The sequence below is a fragment of the Rattus norvegicus genome, chromosome 3 (genome assembly GCF_036323735.1).
Source record: "Rattus norvegicus strain BN/NHsdMcwi chromosome 3, GRCr8, whole genome shotgun sequence".
Classification (NCBI taxonomy): domain Eukaryota; kingdom Metazoa; phylum Chordata; class Mammalia; order Rodentia; family Muridae; genus Rattus; species Rattus norvegicus.
Window position 1 is genome coordinate 26,373,439 of NC_086021.1, and position 25,356 is coordinate 26,398,794.

The 25,356-nt window shown below is 37.8% G+C and overlaps 1 protein-coding gene across 1 annotated transcript; it reads left to right on the plus strand.

The window, feature by feature from the left end:
- The first annotated feature begins 419 nt into the window (after positions 1-419).
- Nxph2 (neurexophilin 2) lies at positions 420-18,954 on the plus strand. Its single transcript, XM_008761617.4, has 2 exons — positions 420-443; positions 16,703-18,954. Exons 1-2 carry the CDS (start codon positions 420-422, stop codon positions 17,435-17,437), a joined length of 759 nt encoding a protein of 252 aa, XP_008759839.4. The 3' UTR covers positions 17,438-18,954.
- The last annotated feature ends 6,402 nt before the right edge of the window (positions 18,955-25,356 follow it).

The following is a 25,356-nucleotide window of genomic DNA, read 5'->3' on the forward strand; positions in this document are numbered from 1 at the left end:
AATACCATGGCGAAGAGAGCTGAACATCCAGGAGTGCAGACAACCTGAGATCGCAGGACAGACTGCCACCTCTGCACATCTCGGCCCACATCCCTGGTCCAAGGGGAAACTGCACAGTGCCTCTGGACACAGAGATGTAGGAACAGTCACCAGTACCCACAGTTCTGGTCTGTGCCCAGGACAAAACTGAACTGGGCAAACAGCTCCCTGCCCCAAATACTCTGGGGGAGAGAGCTGAACCCTCAGAAGTGTGGATAATACTAAGAAGTCAGAGGATACTGCTCTCTGCCCACAGTCCAGACCCAAGGAGGAATTGCATAGTGCCAACTGTGCCTGCTGGGTACAAGGACTTAGAAGCAATCAGATGCAGGACCCTTTGATCCCTGCCCACACCTAGAGCTGGAGGACAGTCTCCAGAAATGACAACAAACCTGAAAGCAGAGGTAAGACCCACTTTCCTGCTACCAAGTGACCTGCCTGGTGAATTCAGGACACACAGAGGCAGAAGTCCTCTGGGTCAGGGCATTTCCTGTTTCTGGCTTTGCCCAGAAGTGAACTGATACCATCCCACAGTTCACTGCACCCAAGCCCCATGGGGAAGAGAGCAGAACACCCAGGAGTGCAGACATCCTGAGACCACAGGACAGACTGCCACCTCTGCACAACTCTGCCCACATTCATGGTCCACGGGAAAATTGCCCAATGCCTCTGGACACAGGGATATAGGAACACAGAACTACCACTACCTGTAGTTCTGGTCTGTGCCCAGGACTGAACTGAACCACCAAACAGCTCCCTGCACCCAAATCCCATTGGGGAGACACCTGGACCCTCAGAAGTATTGATACTCCTGAGAAGTCAGAAGAGACTACCCTCTGCCTACAGGCCAGACCCAAGAGGGAATAACCTAGTACCGACTGTGCCCACTGGGTGCAAGGACCTAAGAGCAATGAGGGGCAGAACTCTTAGATTCCTGCCCACGCCTAGAGCTGAAAGACATTCTCCATGAGTTCTAACACATCTGAAATCAGAGCACCTGTTCTCAGAAAAAGCTGAAAGAAAACAAGAAAACAGTTCTATAGGAGTACTGACACAGAGGCCTAGAGGAGGGTCAAGTCACTCTCAGAAACAGCAAGACAAGCAAACACCAGAGACAACCCAATGGCTAAAGGTACGCACAGGAACCTAAGCTACAAAAACCAAGACTACTTGGCATCATCAGAGCTCAGTTCTCCCACCAAAGAAAATACTGGATATCCAAACACACAAGAAAAGCAAGATTTAGATTTATAATCACATTTTTTATAATGATGGCAGATTTTAAGAAAGACATAAAGAACTCCCATAAAGAAATGCAGGAAAAACAAGTAAACAAGTAGAAGCCCTTAGACAGGAAATACAAAAATCCCTGAAAGAATTACAGGAAAACACAGCCAAATATGTGAATGAATTGAAAATGGAAATAGAAACAATAAAGAAAGCACAAAGGGAGATAAACCTGGATATAGAAAACCTTAGGAAAAGACAAGGAGCCTTAGAAACAAGCATCAACAACAGAATACAACAGATAGAAGAGAGAATCTCAGGAACAGAAGATACCATAGAAAACATTGACACAACTGTCAAAGCTAATGTAAAATGCAGAAAGCTCCTAGTCAAAAACATACAAGAAATCCAGGACACAATGAGAAGTTCAAACTAAGGACAATAGGTATAGAAGAAAGGGAAGACTCCCAACTTAAAGAGCCAGTAAATATATTCAACAAAATTATAGAAGAAAATGTCCCTAACCTAAAGAAAGTGATGCACATAAACATACAAGAAGACAAAAGAACTCCAAATAGATTGGACCAGAAGAGAAATTCCTCTTGTCACATAATAGTTAAAACACCAAATGCATAAAACAAAGAAAGAATATTAAAAGCAGTAAGGGAAAATGGTCAAGTGACATATAAAGGCAGACCTATAAGAATTACACCAGACTTCTCACCAGAGACTGTGAAAGCCAGAAGATCCTAAATAGATGTCATACAGACCCTAAGAGAACACAAATGCCAGCCCAAGTTATGGTATCCAGCAAAAGTGTCAATTAACATAGATGGAAAAACCAAGATATTACATAACAAAACCAAATTTACACAATATCTTTCTACAAATCCAGCCCTACAAAAGATAATAGATGGAAAACTCTAACACAACTAGAGAAACTGCACTGTACAGAAAGCATGAACATAATTTCCTTGCAATGAAACCAAAAGAGAGACAAACAAACATAATTCCACCTCTAATAATGAAAATAAAAGTAAGCAGCAATTACTATTCTTTAATATTGCTCAACATCAACAGACTCAATTCCCAAATAAAAAGACATAGACTAACAGACTGGATACGTAAAGAGGACCCAGCATTTTGCTGCATGCAGGAAACACATCTCAGAGACAAAGACAAACACTATCTCAGAGTAAATTGAAAGAAAACTACTTTCCAAGAAAATGGCCCAAAGAAATAAGCTGGAGCTGCCATTCTATTATCAAATAATATTGGCTTTCAACCAAAAGTCATTAAAAAAGATAACGAAGGACACTTCTTATTCATCAAAGGAAAATTGCACCAAGATGAACTCTCAATCCTAAATATCTATGCTCCAAAAGCAAGGGAACCTACTTTCATAGTAAGATACTATGAAAGCTCAAAGCACACATTTACACCTTACATGATAATAGGAGATTTCAGCATCCCACTCTTATCAATGAACAGGACATGGAAACAGAAATTAAACAGAGACATAGACAGACTAAGAGAAGTCATGAACCAAATGGATTTAACAGATATTTATAGAAAATTCTATCCTAAAACAAAAGGATACACCATCTTCTCTGCACCTCATGGAATCTTCTCAAAAATTGACCATATAATCAGTCACACAACAGGCCTCAACAGATACAGGAAGATAAAAATAATCCCATGCATCCTATCAAATCACCATGCACTAAGACTGATCTTCAATAACAGCAATAATGAGAGAAAGCCCACATACACATGGAAGTTGAACAATGCTCTACTTAATGACAACTTGGTCAAAGAAGAAATAAAGAAAGAAATCAAAGATTTCTTAGAATTTAATGAAAATGAAGATACAACATTCCCAAACTTGTGGAACACAATGAAAGCGGTACTAAGAGAAAAACTCATAGCTCTGAGTGCCTGGAAAAAAAAAAGCAGGAGAAAGCATATGTCACAGCTTGACAGAACACCTAAAGTTCTAGAACAAAAAGAAATAGATAAACCCAAGAGGAGTAGAAGCCAGGAAATAATCAAACTCAGGGCTGAAATCAACATAGTAGAAAAGAAAAGAAAAGGACTATACAAAGAATCAACAAAACTAAGAGCTGGTTATTTGAAAAAATCAACAAGGTAGATAAACCCTTAGCCAGAGTAACCAGAGATCACAGAGAGTGTATCAAAAGTAACAAAATAAGAAATGAAAAGGGAGACACAACAACAGAATCTGAAGAAATTTAAAAAATCATCATATCCTACTACAAAAGCCTATATTCAAGAAAACTGGAAAATCTGGATGAAATGGACAATTATCTAGACAGATACCAGGTACCAAAGTTAAATCAGGAGCAAATAAACCATCTAAACAACCCCCATGACTCCTAAAAAAATAATAGCAGTTATTAAAAGTCTCCCAACCAAAAAGAGCCCCAGGCTTTAGTTCAGAATTCTATCATAGAAGTCCTCACACCAATACTATCCAAAGTGTTGCACAAAATAGAAACAGACAGAGTACTATCAAATTCCTTCTACGAAGCCACAGTAACTCTTTTTTTAAATTTTTTAAAGATTTATTTTATTCATTATATATAAGCACACTGTAGCTCTCTTCAGACACATCTGAGGAAGGCATCCGATCTCATTACAGATGGTTGTGAGCCACCATGTGGTTACTGGGAATTGAACTGAGGACCTCTAGAAGAACAGTCAGTGCTCTTAACCACTGAGCCATCTCTCCAGCCCGCCACAATAACTCTTATACCAAAATCACACAAAGACCCAACAAAGAAAGAGAGCTTCAAACCAATTTCTCTTATGAATATTGACTCAAAAATACTCAATAAAATTCTTGCAAACTGAATCCAAGAACACATCGAAATGATCATCCATCATGATCAAGTAGGCTTCAACCTAGGAATGCAGGAATGGTTTAATATACAAAATCCATCGATGTAATCCACTATATAAACAAACTCAAAGATAAGAACCACATGTTCATTTCATTAGATGGTGAGAAAGCATTTGACAAAATTCAACACCCCAGCATGATAAAAGTCCTGGAAAGATCAGGAATTCAAGGCACATACCTAAACATTGTAAAAGCAATATACAGCAAATCAGTAGGTAACATCAAACTAGATGGAGAGAAATTGAAGTAATCCCACTAAAATCAGTGACTAGACTAGACTGCCCACTTTCTCCCTACTTATTCAATATAGTAATCGATGTACTAGCCAGAACAATCAGACAGCAAAAAGAGGTCAAAGGGATACAAATTGGAAGAGAAGAAATCAAAATATCACTATTTGCAGATGATAGGATAGTGTACTTTAGTGACCCCAAAAGTTCCACCGGAGAACTACTTAACCTGATAACCAACTTCAGGAAAGTGTCAGGATATAAAATTATTTCAAACAAATCAGTAGCCTTCCTCTACCCAAAGGATAAACAGGCTGAGAAGAAATTAGAGAAATGACACCCTTCACAATAATCCCAAATATTACAAAATATCTTGGTGTGACTTTAACCAAGCAAGTCAAAGATCTATATGACAAGAACTTTAAGTCCCTAAAGAAAGAAATGAGGAAGATCTCAGAAGATGGAAAGATCTCCCATGCTCTTAGATTGGCAGGATTAATATAGAAAAGAGGGCCATTTTGCCAAAAGCAATCTACAAATTCAATGCAATCCCCATCAAAATTCCTACTCAATTCTTTATAGAGATAGAAAAAGCAATTTGCAAATTTATTTTTAATAACAAAAACTCAGGATACCGAAAACTATACTCAACAATAAAAGAACTGGGGAAATCACCATCCCTCACGACAATCAGTATTACAGAGCATTAGTCATAAAGTCTGTATGGTATTGGTATAGAGACAGGCAGATAGATCAGAGGAACAGAGTTGAAGACCAAGAAATGAACCCAGACTCCTATGGTCACTTGATCTTTGACAAAGGAGCTAAAACCATCCAATGGAAAAAAGATAGCAATTTCAACAAATGGTGCTGGTTGAACTGGAGGTCAGCATGTAGAAGAATGCAAATTGATCACCATGTACAAAGCTTAAGTCCAAGTGGATCAAGGACATCCACATCAAACCAGATACACTCAAACTAATAGAAGAAGAAGTAGGGAAGAGTCTCAGATACATGGGCACTGGCGAAAATTTCCTGAACAAAACACCAATGACTCATGCTTTAAGATCAAGAATCGACAAATGGGACCTCATAAAACTGCTAAGCTTCTGTAAGGCAAAAGACACTGTCATTAGGACAAAATGGCAACCAACAGATTGGGAAAAAGATCTTTACCAATCCTACATCTTAGAGAGGGTTAATATCCAAACTATACAAAGAACTCAAGAAGTTAGACTCCAGAGAGCCAAATAACCCTATTAAAAAAAATGTGGTACAGAGCTAAACATAACATTCTCAGTTGAAGATTATTGAATGGCCAAAAGGCACCTAAAGAGATGTTTGACATCTTTAGTCATCAGGGAAATGCAAATCAAAACAATCCTGAGATTCCACCTCACACCAGTCAGAATGGCTAAGATATAAAACTCAAGTGACATCAGATGCTGGGAAGGATGGGGAGAAAGAGGAACACTCCTCCATTGTTGGTGGGATTGCAGACTGGTACAACCATTCTGAAAATCAGTCTGGAGATTCCTCAGAAACTTGGACATTGCACTACCTGAGGACCCAGCTATACCTCCTGAGCATACACCCAAGAGATGCTCCAACATACAACAAAGCACATGCTCCACTATGTTCATAGCAGCCTTATTTATAATAGCCAGAAGCTGGAAAGAACCCAGATGCCCTTCAACAGAGGAATGGATTCAAAATATATGGTACATCTACACAATGGAGTACTACTCAGTTACCAAAAGCAATGACTGCATGAAATTCATAGGCAAATGGAATGAACTAGAAAATAACATCCTGAGTAAGGTAACTCAATCACAGAAAAACACACTTGGTATGCACTCATTGATAAGTGGATATTAGCCAAAAAGCTCAAATTACCCAAGATACAGACCACAGGAAGCTCAAGAAGAAGGATGACCAAAATGCGGATGCTCCCACTCTTTCTTAAAAGGGGAAAAAATATCCATAGGAGAGGCATATGGAGGCAAAGTTTAGAGCAGCAACTCAAGGAATGGTCATTCAGAGCCTGCACCAAAATTTGGCCGATTATATATACAGCCACTAAAACTAGATAAGAATGATGAAGCTAAAAAATGCATGCTGAAAAGGATCTGATATAGATCTCTCCTGAGAAACACATCCAGAGCATGTCAAATACAGAGGTCAATGCTAGCAGGAAACCACTGAACTGAGAATGGGACCCCCTTGGAGATAATTAGAGGAAGTATTGAAAGAGTTGAAGGATCTTGCAACACCATAAGAACAACAATGGCAACCAACCAGAGCTTCCAGGGACTAAACCACTACCGAAAGACTATACATGGACTGACCCAGGGCTCCAACTGCATAAGTAGCAGAGAATAGCCTTGTTGGGGCACCAGTGGAAGGGGAAGCCCTTGGTCCTGCCAAGGTTGGACACCCAGTGAAAGGGAATATGGGGGTGGTTAGTAAGGTGGATGTATTGGGAGAATACCTGTATGAGCGATGGGGAGGGGAGGGAATGGGGGCTTATCAAAAGGAAACTGGGAAGGGGAATAACATTTGAAATGTAAGTAAAGAAATATATCTAATAAAAATGTAAAAAAAAAAGAAAAATGCAAGAAATGGTGAAAATGAGAGAACTGGTCTACCCCAATTAAGCCTAGTTATCTAGTAACATATGGTCAGCTCTGAAAACTTACAAAGGATTAACATTATACAGATTGATTGTTTTTACTTTATACAGTTATGAACATATATATTCATATATGTATGTGTGTGTTTGTGTGTAGATAACAACAATGAATTAAAAAAAATGAGCCAGAAATTGCACAGAGTGTTATGTGAGAGGTTATGTATGTAGGGAGAGGGAAGTGTAATTGTATTACTATCTCAAAGAAAAAAGACGATGTGAATCAAAATCTTTTAAAAAATTATTGACATATATATGCATGGGAATGTACTTGTGTTTGCAGGAGGTCAGATGATGACATTAGAGTCTTGGGTTTAGATCTAGTTCATGGCATTTGTTGTGAGAGATCTGACAGGTTCTGGAAACTGAGCCCAGGGCCTTTGCGATAGCAGCAAGTACTTTTAAAAACTGAGCTCTTTCTCCAGCCCTATTATTTTAAAAAAGTAACAATATAGGTATAAAATCATCTTAAAGGGAGGTCAGAAGGAATATGGCAAATCGAAGAAAGGAAGGAAAGCAAGTACAAGAAAAGTTTTGAAGTTTTGCCACTTTGAGTATAGACCAGGAAGTAAAGGAACAGATCATGTTCAGGGGATGCTCTGCAAACAGAATGAGTATTTAAAATGTTTCTTATGTAAGGCAAAGCTCACAACATACTGGACACAAGTGATTTGATCCCCAAAATCCTAAATCTTTCCTTTGGGAACATGTCATCCTTAATTCAACAGGGATAGAAGGAATGAAATCAGATATGGCAGCACATACCTGTAATAGCAACAGTTGAAGGTGTAGAGTCAGAAGCCTCATGAATCTGAGGACCACTTAGATAAAATTCTAAAATCCTACCTCAAAATAAACATGAACAAAGAGCTAAAGATATAGTTCACTGCTAAAGCTGTTGCCCGTCATGGGCACAACACTGAAACCAGGCAACCCTATCTTGCTATGCTAAGCCACCCATCCTGAATACACCCACTAAAGAGACAAATATTGATAAAGAACAAAAGCCAGAAAAAGAATGTATATTTAATTTTCTACTTTGGGGAGAAGGAAAAAATAAACAGATCTACTGATCCCTTCAAGTCTTCTTGGGAAACTGGTGATATGATTTAGGTTTAAATAGACAGCAAAGGTGTGCATAACTAACTAAGCAGTCGCAGTCAAGATGTCCTGCTGCCTATCATTAGCTTTGTTCCTATCTCTTCTGAAGAGAGATCATCTGATAACGTTGTCAGACCTGTATAAAATCTCTTCCTAGAAGACAATTTCATCGTCTGGATGGCAACAAGCTTCAGCCTTTCTCTTTCCCATCATGAGATTCCTAGGGAAATTTCAATTTTTCTGAGATTTTTAAAAACTAGTTTCTTAGTTAAATATAGTAGAACAAGTATCTTCCTTTAGAATAGCTTCATGCCTGCCAAGCTGGTGCTAGGAATTGTCAATTCAGCATGTGCATATGTGTCAAAGGCCAGTTTTGATAAGTCAGGGTAAATTGAAGCAGTGTGTAGAGTCAGTAATTGATGACTCAGAAGACCTTTCTCTGAGGGAACAAAGCTTGATTCACTGAGAACAGTTAATATTTCCATAAGACTAGCAAAATATTTGTGGCTGGTGACAAAAGGAGAGAAATAATAGCACACACACACACACACACGATGGATAAAGCAAAGCCACATCCAACAACTTCACACATTACACATAAAAACATACAAACATACACACACACATAGACACACATACATATACACATATACATATATACATGCATACATACATACATATATACATACTGGGGGTTCAGTCTTGGCAGGACCAAGCCCTTACTAGGCTATTCATTGCTAACTACGCAGTTGGAGCTCAGGGACAGTCCATGAATAGTCTTTGGGTAGTGGTTTAGTCCCTGGAAGCTCTGCTTGGTTGGCATTGTTGTTCATATGGGGTCTCAAGCCCCTTCAAGCTCTTTCAGACCTTTCTCTGGTTCCTTCAACGGGGATCACATTCTCAGTTCAGTGGTTTGCTGCTGGTATTCACCTATGTATTTGCTGTACTCTGGCTATGTCCCTCAGGAGAGATCTACATCCGGTTCCTGTTAGCCTGCACTTCTTTGCTTCATCCATCTTGGCTAATTGGGTGGCTGTATATGTATGGGCCACATGTGGGGCAGGCTCTGAATGGCTATTCCTTCTGCCACTGTTCTAAAGTTTGCCTCCCTCTTCCTTCCCAAGGGTATTCTTGTTCCCCTTTTAAAGAAGAGTGAAGCATTCACATTTTGGTCATCTTTCTTGAGTTTCATGTATTCTGTGCATCTATGGTAATTCAAGCATTTGAGCTAATATCCACTTATCAATGAGTACATACCATGTGTGTTTTTCTGTGATTGGGTTACCTCACTCAGGATGATATTTTCCAGTTCTATCCATTTGCCTATGAATTTCATAAAGTCATTGATTTTGATAGCAGAATAATATTCCATTGTGTAGATGTACCACATTTCCTGTATCCATTCCTCTGTTGAAGTGCATCTGGGTTCTTTCCAGCTTCTGGCTATTATAAATAAGGCTGCTATGAACAGAGTGGAGCACCTGTCTTTGTTATGTGTTGGGGCATCTTTCGGTATATTCCCAAGAGAGGTATAGCTGGGTTCTCAGGGAATTCAATGTCCAATTTACTGAGGAACCTCCAGACTGATTTCCAGAATGGTTGTACCAGTCTGCAATCCCACCAACAATGGAGGAGTGTCCCTCTTTCTCCACATCCTCGCCAGCATTTGCTGTCACCTGAGTTTTTTATGTTAGCCATTCTCACTGGTGTGAGGTAGAATCTAAGAGTTATTTTGATTTGCATTTCCCTTATGACTAAAGATGCTGAACATTTCTTTAGGTGTTTCTCAGCCATTCAGAATTCCTCAGCTGTGAATTCTTTGTTTAGCTCTGAACCTCATTTTTTAATAGGGTTATTTGTCTCCCTGCAGTCTAACTTCTTGAGTTCCTTGTATATTTTGGATATAAGCCCTCTAACACTTGTAGGATTGGTAAAGATCTTTTCCCGATCTGTTGGTTGCTGTTTTGTCCTAACAACAGTGTGCTTTGCCTTACAGAAGCTTTGCAGCTTTATGAGATCCCATTTGTCAATTCTTGATCTTAGAGCATAAGCCATTGGTATTTTGTTAAGGAAAATTTCCCCAGTGCTCATGTGTTCAAGAACAACCATTCAGAGCCTGCCCCATATGTGGCCCATAAATATACAGCCAAGAAATTAGATAAGAGAGATGAAGCAAAGAAGTGCAGGTCAACAGGAACCGGATGTAGATCTCTCCTGAGAAACACACCCAGAAAACAGCAAATACACAGGCGCATGCCAGCAGTAAACCACTGAACTGAGAATGGGACCCCGTTGAAGGAATCTTTGAAAAGACTGAAAGAGCTTGAAGGGCCTCAAGACCCCATATGAACAACAGTGCCAACCAACCAGAGCTTCCAGGATTAGGCGTTACCCAAAGACTATACATGGACTGACCCTGGGCTCCAACCTCATAGGTAGCAATGAAGTCTAGTAAGAACACCAGTGGAAGGGGAAACCCTTGGTCCTGCCAAGACTGAACCCCCAGTAAACATGATTGTTGTGGGAGAGGGTGGTAATGGGGGGAGGATGGGAAGGGGAACACCCGTATAAAAGGGGAGGAGGAGAGGTTAGGGGGATGGTGGCCCAGAAACGGGGAAGTGGAATAACAATCGAAATGTAAATAAGAAATATTCAAGTTAATAAAAATGGGAAAGAAATAAAAAAATTAAAAAAAATTCTTCCCCACCTTTTCTTCCATTAGTTTGAGTGTATCTGGTTTGATGTGGAGGTCCTTGATCCACTTGGACTTAACCTTTGTACAGGGTGACAAGCATGGATCAATCTGCATTCTTCTATGTGCTGACCTCCAGTTGAACCAGCACCATTTGCTGAAAATGCTGTCTTTTTCAAAACCATTGGATGGTTTTGGCTCCTTTGTCAAAGATCAAGTGATCATAGGTGTGTGGGTTCAATTCTGGGTCTTCAATTCTATTTCACTGGTCTATCTGTTTGTCTCTGTACCAATACCATACAGTTTTTATCACTACTGCTCTGTAATACTGCTTGAGTTCAGGGATAGCTATTCCCCCAGAAGTCTTTTTATTGTTGAGGACAGTTTCAGCTATCCTGGGCTTTTTCTTATTCCAGATGAATTTAAAAATTGTTCTGTATAACTCTTTGAAGAATTGGGTGGGAATTTCGATAGGGATTGCATTGAATCTATAGATCGCTTTTGGTAAAATGGCCATTTTTACTATATTAATCCAGCCAAACCATGAGCATGGGAGATCTTGCAATCTTCTGAGATCTTCTTCAATTTCTTTCTTCAAAGGTTTGAAGTTCTTATCATACATATCTTTCACTTGTTTGGTTAAAGTCACACCAAGGTATTTTATATTATTTGGGACCATTATGAAGTGTGTCATTTCCCTAATTTCTTTCTCTGCTTGTTTCTCTTTTGTGTAAAAGAAGGCTACTGATTTATTTGAGTTAATTTTATACCCAGCCACTTTGCTGAAGTTGTTTATCAGGTTTAGTAGTTCTCTGGTGGAACTTTTGGGATCACTTAAATATACTATCTTATCATCTGCAAATAGTGATATTTTGACTTCTTCCTTTCCAATTTGTATCCTTTGACCTCCTTTTGTTGTCTGATTGCTCGGGATAGGACTTTGAGAACTATATTGAAGAAGTAGGGAGAGAGTGGGCAGCCTTGTCTTTCCCCTGATTTTAGTGGGGTTGCTTCAAGTTTCTCTTGGTTTAGTTTAATATTAGCTACTGGTTTGCTCTATATGCCTTTTACTATGTTTAGGTATGTGCCTTGAATTCTTCTTCTTTCCCGGACTTTTATCATGAAGGGGTATTGAATTTTGTAAATGCTTTCTCAGCATCTAATGAAATGATCATGTGGTTTTGTTCTTTCAGTTTGTGTACCTAGTGGATTACGTTGATGGTTTTCTGTATATTAAATCATCCCTGCATCCCTGGAATGAAGCCTTCTTGATCATGATGGATGATTGTTTTGATGTACACTTGGATTTGATTTCCCAGATTTTTATTGAATATCTTTGCATCAAAATTCACAAGGGAAATTGGTCTGAAGTTCTCTTTTTTTGTTGGGTCTTTCTCTTTTGTAGGCATAAGAGTAATTGTGGCTTCATAGAAGGAATTCGATAGTGTTCCTTCTGTTTCAATTTCATGGAATATATTGGATAGTATTGGTATGAGGTCTTCTATTAAGGTCTGATAGAATTCTGCATCTGGACCTGGGCTCTTTTTGGTTGGGAGACTTTTAATGACTGCTTCTTTTTCTTTAGGAGTTATGTGGTTGTTTAAATGGTTTATCTGTTCCTGATTTAACTTTAGTACCTGGTATCTGTCTAGGAAATTGTCCATTTCCTCCAGATTTTCGAGTTTTGTTGAATATTATCTTTTGTAGTAGGATATGATTATTTTTTTAATTTTCTCTGGCTCTGTTGTTATGTCTTCCTTTTCATTTCTGATTTTGTTAATTGGTACACATTCTCTGTGCCCTCTGGTTAGTCTGGCTAAGGGTTTATCTATCTTGTTGATGTTCTCAAAGAACCAGCTTTTGGTTCTGTTAATCCTTTGTATAGTCCTTTTTGTTCTACTTGGTTGATTTCAGTTCTGAGTTTGATTATTTACTGCCTTCTACTCCTCCTGGGTACGTTTGCTGCTTTTTGCTCTAGAGATTTTATGTGTGCTGTCAAGCTGCTGATATGGGACACAATGAAAGCTGTGTTAGGAGGAAAATTCATAGCTCTGAGTGCCTGAAGAAAGAAATAGGAGAGAGCATATATCAGCAGCTTTGGTATGTTGTACCTTCATTTTCATTAAATTCTAAGAAGTCTTTAATTTCTTTCTCTATTTCTTCCTTGACCAGGTTATCATTGAGTAGAGCACTACTCAACTTCTATGTATATATGGGCATTCTTTCCTTATTGTTGTTGAAGACCAGCTTTAGCCCGTGGTTATCTGATAGGACGCAAGGGATTATTTCTATCTTTCTGTATCTCTTGAGTCCTGTTTTATGCCCAATTATATGGTCAATTTTGGAGAAAGTACCATGAGGTGGTGAGAAGAAGGTATATCCTTTTATTTAGGATAGAATGTTCTATAAATATCTGTTAAGTACATTTGTTTCATTACTTCTCTTAGTCTGTCTATGTCTCTGTTTAATTTCTGTTTCCATGATCTGTACATTGATGAGAGTGGGGTGTTGAAATCTCTTAAAATTATTGTGTGAGGTTCAATGTGTGCTTTGAGCTTTAGTAAGGTTTCTTTTATGTATGTAGGTGCCCTTGTATTTGGAGCATAGATATTTAGGATTGAGAGTTCATCTTGGTGGATTTTTCCTTTGATGAATATGAAGTATCCTTCCTTATCTTTTTTGATGACTTTTAGTTGAAAATCAATTTTATTCGATATTAGAATGGCTACTCCAGCTTGCTTCTTCAGACCATTTGCTTAGAAAATTGTTTTTCAGCCTTTCACTCTGAGGTAGTGTCTATCTTTGTCTCTGAGGTGTGTTTCCTGTAGGCAGCAGAATGCAGGGTCCTCATCGTGTATCCAGTTTGGTAATCTATGTCTTTTTATTGGGGAGTTGAGTCCATTGATATTGAGAGATATTAAGGAATAGTGATTGTTGCTTCCTGTTATATTCATATTTGGGTGTGAGATTATATTTGTGTGCTTTTCTTCTCTAAGTTTTGTTGCCAAAACGATTAGTTTCTTGCTTTCTCTAGGGTGTAGCTTACCTCCTTATGTTGGGCTTTACCATTTATTATCCTTTGTAGGGCTTGATTTGTAGAAAGATATTGTGTAAATTTGGTTTTGTCATGGAAGATCTTGGTTTCTCCATCTATGTTTATTGAGAGTTTTCCTGGATACAGTAACCTGGGCTGGCATTTGTGTTCTCTTAGGGTCTGTATGACATCTGTCCAGGATCTTCTGGCTTTCACAGTCTGCCTTTATATGTGACTTGACCTTTTTCCCTTACTGCTTTTAATATTCTTTCTTTGTTTTGTGCATTTGGTGTTTTGACTATTATGTGACAAGAGGAGTTTCTTTTCTGGTCCAATTTATTTAGAGTTCTGTAGGCTTCTTGTATGCTTATGGGCATCTCTTTCTTTGGGTTAGGGAAGTTTTCTTCTATGATTTTGTTGAAGATATTTACTGGTTCTTTGAGCAGGGAGTCTTCACTCTCTTCTATACCTATTATCCTTAGGTTTGATCTTCTCATTCTGTCCGGGATTTCCCGTATGTTTTGGGCTAGTAGCCTTTTCCGTTTTACATTATCTTTGACAGTTGTGTCAAGATTTCTATGGAATCTTCTGTTCCTGAGATTCTCTCTTCTATCTCTTGTATTCTGTTGATGATGCTTGTGTCTACGTCTCCTTGTCTCTTCCTTTGGTTTTCTGTATCCAAGGTTTGTGCCTTCTTTATTGCTTCTATTTCCATTTTTAATTCCCTCTCCTGTTCAATTGTGTTTTCCTGTAATTCTTTCAGGGATTTTTGCATTTCCTCTCTATAGGCTTCTGCTTATTTATTTGTGTTTTTCTGCATTTCTCTAAGGGAGTTCTTTATGTCCTTCTTGAAGTCCTCCATCATCATGATCAAATGTGATTTTTAAATCTAGATTTTTCTCTTCTGGTGTGTTTGGATATTCATGTTTACTTTTGTGGGAGAATTGGGCTCCAATGATGCCATGTAGTCTTGATTTCTGTTGCTTGGGTTCCTGTGCTTGCCTCTTGTCATCACCTTGTCTCTGGTGTTACCTTGTTCTGCTATTTCTGACAGTGGCTAGACCATCCTATAGGTCTGTTTGTCAGGAGTGCTGTAGACCTGTTTTCCTGTTCTCTTTCAGCCAGTTATGGGAACAGAGTATTCTGCTTTCAGGCGTGTAATCGTTTCTGTCTACTGGTCTTCAGGTGTTCCTGCGGGCATGTGTCCTGAGTTCACCAGGCAGGTCACTTGAAGCAGAAAAGTTGGTCTTACCTCTGGTGTCAGGCCTGGAGTTGCTTCTCAGAGCCAGGTTTCTGCTCTCCGTGAGGCAGCAACCAGATGGGCCTGCCCCACCTTTGCTCAGGACCCTGTGCACAGTGGGCCCAGATGGCACTAGGCGTTTTCCTCTAGATTCAGAAATGTGGGCAGAGAGTAGTCTCCTCTGGCTTCTCAGGAGTGTCTGCCCCTCTGATGGTTAGCTCTCCCTCCCACAGGATTTGGCGTAGGGAGTTGTTTGACCAGGTCCCTTCAGATCTGGGCGGTGTCTGAACCACAGTGTTGTGTCAAGACTTCACATTTTCAAACATCAAACTATGTGATATTTTCATTCCATGCCATATTTATTCTCTTCTGAAATTTTATTACAAATAATAATATTAAGGATAATCTGAAGCTGGTTTGACAAATGTTTTGGAAGTTTGAACAGGCTAGAAAAACAGTGCATGTCTCCAGTCTCACTTTATGCCTCCTCCTCTTCATCATGCTGATAGTTTTTTTGTAGAATCATTACAACAGTTGTTTTGTACCATTAAGATAATAGAGTATGTTTCTTCCAGGAACTTCTATTTTCCAGACTGTATAACTAATTCATAAATATTCATTTAAAGTAACAGTTTTATATACATAATAATCTTTCCCCTCGAAATCCACAAGGACATAAGTAAATGATTTGTGACAATTATAAGGATTTCTCCTACTAAGCCAATAAAAAGGAAAAACTAGTCTAAATAAATGTTCTGTCTCAGAGGCAGTAGTTTGATCCAAAAGATTTGAAACCTACAAAATAAATATGTAAGTCTTTCTTAGCATTCTGTATTGCTAATAAAATATAATATATTTTGTATATGTATGGACAATTGAAATATATTAAGCTATATAGTCTTTTAATCATTAAATTTATAACTTTCACATAATTTTTCCTCATAATGTATGACAATTAAATATGTTTTCATCTAAAATTATTATGGAAAATCAAATAGCAATCATTTTGTTACAGATTCTGAAATAGAATTGTAATGAAAATTGAAGTTTTTATATTGAATCTGAATAAATTAATGCCACAATCTTTTGAAATATGTTTGAAAATTTTATCAATATCTTATATTTAAATGACATATGGATCCTTGGCAAAGAAAAAACCTTTGGTTTTACATATTTACCTATCTAAAAGAACTACTCCTCACAAATACTCTGGTTTGGCATGAGGACCAAAAAAAAAAAAAAAATCAATACTTGAGTCAATCTGCAAAATAAAAAGCTGAGGATAGAGAGAACAAAAGCAACCACTAAGTTGATGTGCCTCATTTTAACCTCACCATTTAACATGGTTTAGCTTTTGTTAGTATTATAGATGGATTGAATCGAATGTTCTTGTAATTATATTGTTGAACACACCTGTGTGTTAACTGATTGCTGGAATCTAAATCATCTCACTTCTTTTTGCCTTATCAATCTGTGTTTATATTCAAACCCTGTCCCAACGTATTTTTCTTTCTTTTTCTCCTACAGCTATTCTGTGACAGTGAAAAAGTGATACGTACCTCAGAGAGTGTGGACTGGGAAGACAGAACTGTTCCTGGAACGTTGGTTAGAAATGTGGTACATTCAAGGATTACCAGTCCTGTGCATCTCTTTGTTAAACAGCCTCTGGGTTCAAAGCCAGCATATGCAGACAATTTGGAAAACTTTGGGGATTGGCTGGCAAACAGAACAGAGATTCAAGAGCCACTAGCAAGAACTAAAAGACGGCCAATAGTGAAGACAGGAAAATTTAAGAAAATGTTTGGGTGGGGTGACTTCCATTCTAACATTAAAACTGTCAAACTTAACCTGCTCATCACAGGAAAAATTGTTGATCATGGAAATGGAACATTTAGTGTTTATTTCCGGCACAATTCAACAGGCCTGGGCAATGTTTCAGTGAGCTTGGTACCTCCCTCTAAAATAGTAGAATTTGAAGTGTCCACCCAGTCTTCCTTGGAGACTAAGGAATCCAAATCTTTTAACTGCCATATTGAGTATGAAAAAACAGATCGGGCAAAGAAGACTGCTTTGTGCAATTTTGACCCATCCAAAATCTGTTACCAGGAGCAGACTCAAAGTCATGTGTCCTGGTTATGTTCCAAACCATTTAAAGTCATCTGCATTCACATTGCCTTTTACAGTATTGATTATAAACTTGTACAAAAGGTTTGTCCTGACTACAATTACCATAGTGAGACACCATACTTAACTTCTGGATAAATCTTTTCTCAGTAATAGAAATGAAATTTTCATGTCAATTTACCTAGAATGCCAATAAAACAGGCCCAGCTTTCCCTGACAAAAGACCCTTCTATTTCTGGCAATAGACTGTAATTACTTGTCCATATTTCACATTAAAATATATATTCAAATGAGAAGTTGATTTATTTTGGTGATATTATCCTTATCTAAAAAGTTAAACAGATTGTAAAAAACCATCATTTTCATGTAAGATGGTAACATTCTGGAAATGTTGCTTCTCTGTAAGAAGCATCAGCAGTAGCCATGTGTAAAAGGAGGAACCAAATTGTGCATGTGATAAGCACTGTTCTTCAAACAGTTCAATTGTGCATGTGATGAGCCTGTCTTTGATGTGTTTTAGAAAGTTTCAAAGAGTAGGTTCAGTAAAATAATTGAGAAGATGGTGTTTAAGAGATGGATTGTGTTTCTGGTATTGAACTGTTTTTTAAAATTACTATCTCTTGATGTCAATTTTAATAGCTACAATGTCACAAGAAAATCAAACACAATACTATCTGAGCAGTCTGCATAGACAATGATTGAAGCACTTTACTATTATGATTCTCATTTGAGTGGTATTGAAACATACCACTTGGGTACTAGATAAGCAAATGTAGGTGTAAGTCAACTCAACAATAATGAAGATGATATTTGTAGACACTTCAGTGTTGCAGATTCTTTTTTTTAATTCTTATTCACATTAAAGTAAGGACTTCAGTCCCATTATTTGATAGTCTGATTTTATATATACATTTGTGGAACAATTCTGAAATTGAAAGAAAGTATTTCTGGGCAAAACCATTCCACAGTCATGGACTCATTATTTGTAGGCCCTCAGATTAGGTTTTCTTTGCATTTGTTATCACCAAAATGAGAATAAGAGTTCTATGTAGAAATAATTAGTTACATTTGAGTATTTCTAAAAAATAAGTACTGATATTTACAATGCCTGTATCACTGACATTTTGAGATTACTTTACTCTCAGTGTCCTCATCTTCGAGAAGAGTTGAATGACCATCTTTAGGATGGGTAATGAGACTGAATGAGAACAGATAAAGGGAAGAAGACTGGTAGGACTCGAGACTTGTAGTTAGTCTCCTCTAATAGATATTAACTTCTACTTAAATACTCATCTGTACAGTGTTAAACAAGTAAAATACTTAAATAGGACTCATTTAAGGTAAGTCCTAACCAACAAATGTACTCTTATCACATTGTTCAGAAAGCCTACAGCTTTGTTCTGTACTTTACATCTCTATTCTGTCCTTTTCCTGGAAATACTTATTGTGTCTTACTTTGTCTTTTGTACAAGTTGTGCTGGGCTTGTAAATGGTAGACCATGTTTGATATTTCTCCTTTAGATCATTGGGTGCTTGATTTTGTTGTTAGTAAATAATATTTTGAGGCATCTTCTATGTTCATCTAGAAACATGAACAAATAGTGTTTGTTGTAAACTATGTGTGAACATATATACTTGGAATTTTCTTCACACAAATGAGGTATGTGTACATTTTATGTAAATAAAATAATTTGCAAGCTCTGCACATGACTCTAGGTAGTTTTTTTAAAGAGATTTTCCTTGCTTTTTCCTCACAAAATTTCATGACTCAGTCTCTCTCTCTCTCTCTCTCTCTCTCTCTCTCTCTCTCTCTCTCTCTCTCTCTCTTTCTCTCTGTGTGTCTTTCTCTGTCTTTCTCTCTCTGTGTCTGTTTCTCCATCTCCCTGTCTCTCTCTCTCTCTCTCTCTCTCTCTCTCTCTCTCTCTCTCTCTCTGTGTGTGTGTGTGTGTGTGTGTGTGTGAATATCAATAAAATATTAAGAATCTCTTTGTATACACCTTAAGTAGGACAGGAGGCTATAAAGATTGTAGAAGAAATGGGAAACATGTAGCAAATGGTCTGACATCACATAATAAAAACCCTGTAGGTATTCTGATTGTGCTGTTCAAAACATAAAATTAGCTTTTAAATTATCTGAGGTCCAAAAAATGAGAGGTATAAACATTTCTATGTAAAGATGTAAATTAAAAATCAACTTTTACAATTCTTTAATTCAACAGAATTTGTGATTTTTTTTCAAGTTTCCCACAGGCATTTTTTTTTTTTTTTGAGCTGGAGGCCGAACCCAGGGCCTTGCGCTTGCTAGGCAAGCGCTCTACCACTGAGCTAATCCCCAACCCTACATAGTTTTAAAGTGATGTAGAACACATGTCACATCCATTTCAAAGTTATAACTTAACCAGAGCTTCCAGGGACTAAGCCACTACCTAAAGACTATACATGGACTGACCCTGGACTCTGACCTCATAGGTAGCAATGAATATCCTAGTAAGAGCACCAGTGGAAGGAGAAGCCCTGGGTCCTGCTAAGACTGAACCCCCAGTGAACTAGATTGTTGGGGGGAGGGTGGCAATGGGTGGAGGATGGGGAGGGGAACACTCATAAAGAAGGGGAAGGGGAGGGATTAGGGGGATGTTTGCCCGGAAACCGGGAAAGGAAATAACACTCGAAATGTATATAAGAAATACTCAAGTTAATAAAAAAAAAAAGTAGATCAAGAAGTTAGACACCAACAACCCAAATAATACAATTAAAAATGGGGGACAGAGGTAAACAGAATTCTCAACAAGGGGTTCTCAAATGGCAAAGAAGCACAGAAATGTTCAACATCATTAGTCATCAGGAAATGCAAATCAAGGAATTGGGAATAGATGTACTTCAAGACCCAGCTATACCACTCCTGGGCATATACCTAATGTACTCACTTATCAGCGGACATTATCCATAAAGTGCAGGATAACTATGCTACAATCCACAGACCCAAAGAAGCTAAGTAACAAGGAGGTCCCAAGGAGAGATATTTGAATATCACTGGGAAGGGATAATAGAATAGACATGGACATCAGGGGTAGATAGAGGAAGGGAACTGAGTGGGAGAGGGGGTAGGGAGTGGAACAGCAAGCGTGGAGTTTGGGGAATTTTTCTTAGTGAATAAGAATGAAGAACTTTCTCACTTCCCTTTCTCTTTAGCAAAATTCCTTTAAAAATTGAGATCATGAGTACAATTATAATAAGACCTCTTGCTAATTTTCTACCGCAAGCACATTTTTTTTTGTGGCAGCCAAGGAATCATCTCTTTTAGAAATAAAAAACATAGAACAGAAGAAACGAAGGCTCAAATGATAAAGCATTTGGTGTATAAGTGTAAAGACTAGAGTTTGGATCCCCAAACCCACATAAACAGGTATATGGGGAGCTTGCATCTAATTCCTCTCTCACAGGTCAGAAACTGGGGATTTCCAAAGCAGGCTGGGTATCCAGCTGAGCCTGGGTAGAGAACTCTGTATTCAGTTGCCCCAATACATGAGCTAGAGAGTGGTCAAGGAGATGCCAGGTGTCAACATTCAGCTTCACATATATGCATGCACATGCACATGCACATACACACACACACACACACACACACACACACACACACACACACACACATGAGGCCATACTTATATGTGTGTCCACACATATGCAATACACACAACACACACACATATATACAAGTACAAGCATGAAAGATTGTTCCCTCTTTCCTTGTACCCCCTTTCTTTGTGGAACTTTACCTCCAAGATATAATTACTTGCTTATCAGAAAGATACAAGAAACTTAGTTTCCTTTTGATAAATACATCTAATTAGCGCACACTGTACTTTAAAAAATAAGAGTTCGTTTTTGTCTTTTTAGGTGATTGCCACTGATGTGAAACATAGTCTGGATTAATGTTTAGTGGCTAATAATACTGCTTCATTATTTCCACCATTTTTTGAAAACATCTTTTCTAGAATGGAAGGGGATTTTAAGTAGCCATATCACTCCATCACCAGTCACCTTCCTTGGACACTGTCCTCCATACCACCAGATCCATGGGTAAGGCATGGCAATGCAGTGATATATTTAGTCACCTATTTTGGACTACTTAGGGTATAGCATTTTTAGCTTTCTTAACCAAACTATTTTTACTTGAATAAGGGAGGTAAGTTCTTAGTTCAAACTTTAAAAACATGAAGCCTTCAGCATGCTAAATCCACAACCACTATGTTCTAGGATTTGTTCTCACTTCAGCTGTCCCCAGTTGAATTGCATACATAGGATGAGTCAGCTCTATGAATTCTCAAATCTGTTAGATGCCATTTATGCTTATAATTACAGCTGTAAAACAAGGTTTACATAAAATAGTGAAACATAACTTCACAGAAGACAAATTATTTCTATAAAATCTAAGTGGCATTGATTTAGAAAAGCCTAATGACAACTGATGGCTCTTAGTGAATAAACAGCTTGCCATCCAGTAGGGAGAAGCAAAAATGATAAGCCCTGCTCATTTCTAAATAACTCCACATTAGACTTGCTTCTCTTTCTAAATCAACTTTATTGGGATATAACTCTCACAGTAAAATTCACAGACTCAAGTGTAAAGTTAATAATTTTGACAAATGAGCACCTTAATACATACCACAATTGCCGTATAGAGCATTTCTATGCAACAAAAAGTGCCTTCTATCAATTTTGCAGTCAGTCTCCACCACATCACAAAAGACTTCAGAGAATCACAATCTGCATTCTGGTGCAGATCATCTTGAACATTTCATCCAAAGAGAATCATACAATGTGTGTATTTGGGGGTTTGGTTTTAAACAGTATATTTCAAATTTTACTATTGGTTATATCTATATTGTCTTCCTTTCATTGTGGTAGAGTACTACATTATATTAATACAACACATTATTTTGTCCCACTTCTCCAAGTCAACATGTATCTATAAATAAATAATATTATCAATGGCATGTACCAAGGCTCTTTGTGGGCATAGATTTAAAAAAAACATGCAAAAAAAGTTATAACTTCATTTCAAACTGCATGATAAGCAGTGATGGCACTTGTCATATTATCAGTCAGACTCTATTTCAATATGCAAATGTACATGTAAAAACCATTGCTACTTTTTAGCACTGAGTTAAGTAAGTGGACATTAATATAAGTAAGTTTCTGATTCAATTACAAACTATACAAAAATTAAGAAATAAATGCTTTTAATGTGTTAAATTAGAAGATAAGATAATAACCAAATATGAAGTGCATAGCCCAAATTAGCATAAGAATACTTCTGAAAGGGCACTGTTAGCTGTCATTTCTATGTGTTGACAGTAATACTACATCTCCAAAAGAGGAAATGAAGCAACAACTCAGGCTAAAATGCCTCTCTACTGATTGCTAAGTAGACAGACAATTCAATAAATTACAACAGATGTGTCAAAGTCATGGCTCAAAAGATTGACATGACAATAAATTGGCATTCAAAATATTCTTCCTACAAAATATTTAGAATTATTATTCCCTATGAATTCAGAATTTTTAAAAACTGAAAATATAGAAAAAGTCAAAATGCAGCCATTTTATCCAACGATACACCTGAAAAGCAATTAGTATCAATATAACATTTCATTTGAAGAAGGTTTAAAATGTACCAAAAACTATATTGTAAAAATTGTGAAATTGTCTAGAATAATATTATTGCCAAAAGCTTTGGTTTTTCCCCATAAAGAATATCAAATTGAATCTCTAACCTATAAAAAGAGGAAAAATTCATGCATTTTACTTATAGTAAAATAATAATTAACTAAAAATTAGTTAACCAAATCATCAATGAGGTAAATTGCCAGTTATAAAAGATAAACAACAGGAAAACTTTTCTTCAAAACTTATAGGATGCATTTGTGAACAATGTTATCCTCTGTAGTAAGGTCTCTATGTCTGGGAATACATTCCATCATGCTTTATTTTAATCTTTTCCTGCATTCATTTAATTTAGCTTCCCCTTAAAGCATATGTAATCTGTCATCTGAGAGAATAAGTTAAGTCTGGGTGTCCTCTACAACACCTGGCTGACTATCTGGTCTAATACTATAATAGGCATGTTTCTACAGAGGAACAAAGCACAGACAGATAGATAGATAGATAGATAGATAGATGATAGATAGATAGATAGACAGACAGACAGATAGTTTTAGACATAGATATAGATGTGGATGTTGATAGAGATAGAGATATTAAAGAGCTATTGTAGTGAATTGGCTCACATTATTGTGGAAGCCAGGAAATCCAAAAAACTAGAGCACAGGTGAAATATTCATTGGACAGCCACAGCCTACAGACAAAGGACCTATGTTTTAATGGCACAAGACAGAAGACAGTGAGTGTCTCAGCTAAAAAGAGAAAAGAGTTTTTTTCCTCTATGGGTAGAATCTTGAGTTATATCCAGACACAAATGTATTAGATATTAGTGGAAGTATATCTTAACTCTTGACAACTTTCACACTTAATTTTCCCTTACAGAGCCTCACAGTTGCATCAGGAAAGGTTTTACCAGCTATTCTAACTATCTGTCAAGAGAAAAATATCATTAAACATCACAAAAACATACTTGATCAGCACTTGTCACTTAATTTTCCTTATCTTTTTATTGGATATTATTCTTTATTTCAATTTCAAATGTTATTCCCTTTCTGGGTTTCCTCTCAATAAGTCCCCTATCCCCTCCTTCTCCCCACATAAGGGAGTTCCCCCCATCCACCACCACTTAACACCTGCCCCCTCCCTTGACATTACCTTGCACTGGGGATTCCAAACTTGGCAGGACCAAGGGCTTCCCCTTCCACTGGTGCCCCAACAAGGCTATTCTCTGCTACATATGCAGTTGGAGCCCTGAGTCAGTCCATGTATAGTCCTTGGTTAGTGGTTCAGTCCCTGGAAGCTGTGGTTAGTTGGCATTGTTGTTCCTATGGGGTTGCAAGCCCCTTCAGCTCTTTCAATCCTTCAATCTTTCCCCCAAAGGGGGTCCCGTTCTCAGTTCAGTGGTTTGCTGCTAGCATTCACCTATGTATTTGACATGCTCTGGTTGTGTCTCTCAAGAGAGATCTATATCCAGTCCCTTTCACCATGCACTTCCAAGCTTCATCAATCTTATCTAGTTTTGGTAGCTGTATATATATGCCACATGCGGGGCAGGATTTGAATGGCCATTCCTTCAGTCTCTGCTCTAAACTTTGCCTCCATATTCCCTCCTATGGATATTTTCCTCATCCTTCTTCTTGAGCTTGCTGTGGTCTGTGGATTGCATCTTGGGTAATTCAAGCTTTTGGGCTAATATCCACTTATAATGAGTGCATACAAAGTGTGTTTTTCTGTGATTAGGTTAGCACTCAGGATGATATTGTCTAGTTCATTGCACTTGCCTATGAATTTCATGAAGTCATTGTTTTTGATTGCTGAGTAGTACTCCATTGGGTAGGTATACCACATTTTTTAAATCCATTCCTCTGTTGAAGGGCATCTGGGTTCTTCCCAGCTTCTCGCTATTATAAATAAGGCTGCTATGAACATAGTGGAGCATGTGTCTTTGCTGTATGCTGGAGCATCTTTTGGGTATATGCCCAGGAGAGGTATAGCTGGGTCCTCAGGTAGTGCAATGTCCAAGTTTCTGAGGAACCTCCAGACTGATTTCCAGAGTGGTTATACCAGTTTTCAGTTCCTCCAACAATGGAGGAGTGTTCTTTCTTTACATCCTTAGTATGGAGGTGGAATCTCAGGGTTGTTTTCATTGGCATTTCCCTAAGGACTAAGGATGCTGTATATTTCTTTAGGTGCTTCTCAGTCATTCAGTACTCCTCAGCTGAGAATTCTTTGTTTAGCTCTGTACCCCATTTTTAGAAGGATTATTTGACTTCCTGGAATATAACTTCTTGAGTTCTTTGTATATTTTGGATATTAGCCCTCTATGAGATGTAGGATTGGTAAAGATCTTTTCCCAATCTGTTGGTTGCTGGTTTGTCCTAATGACAGTCTCCTTT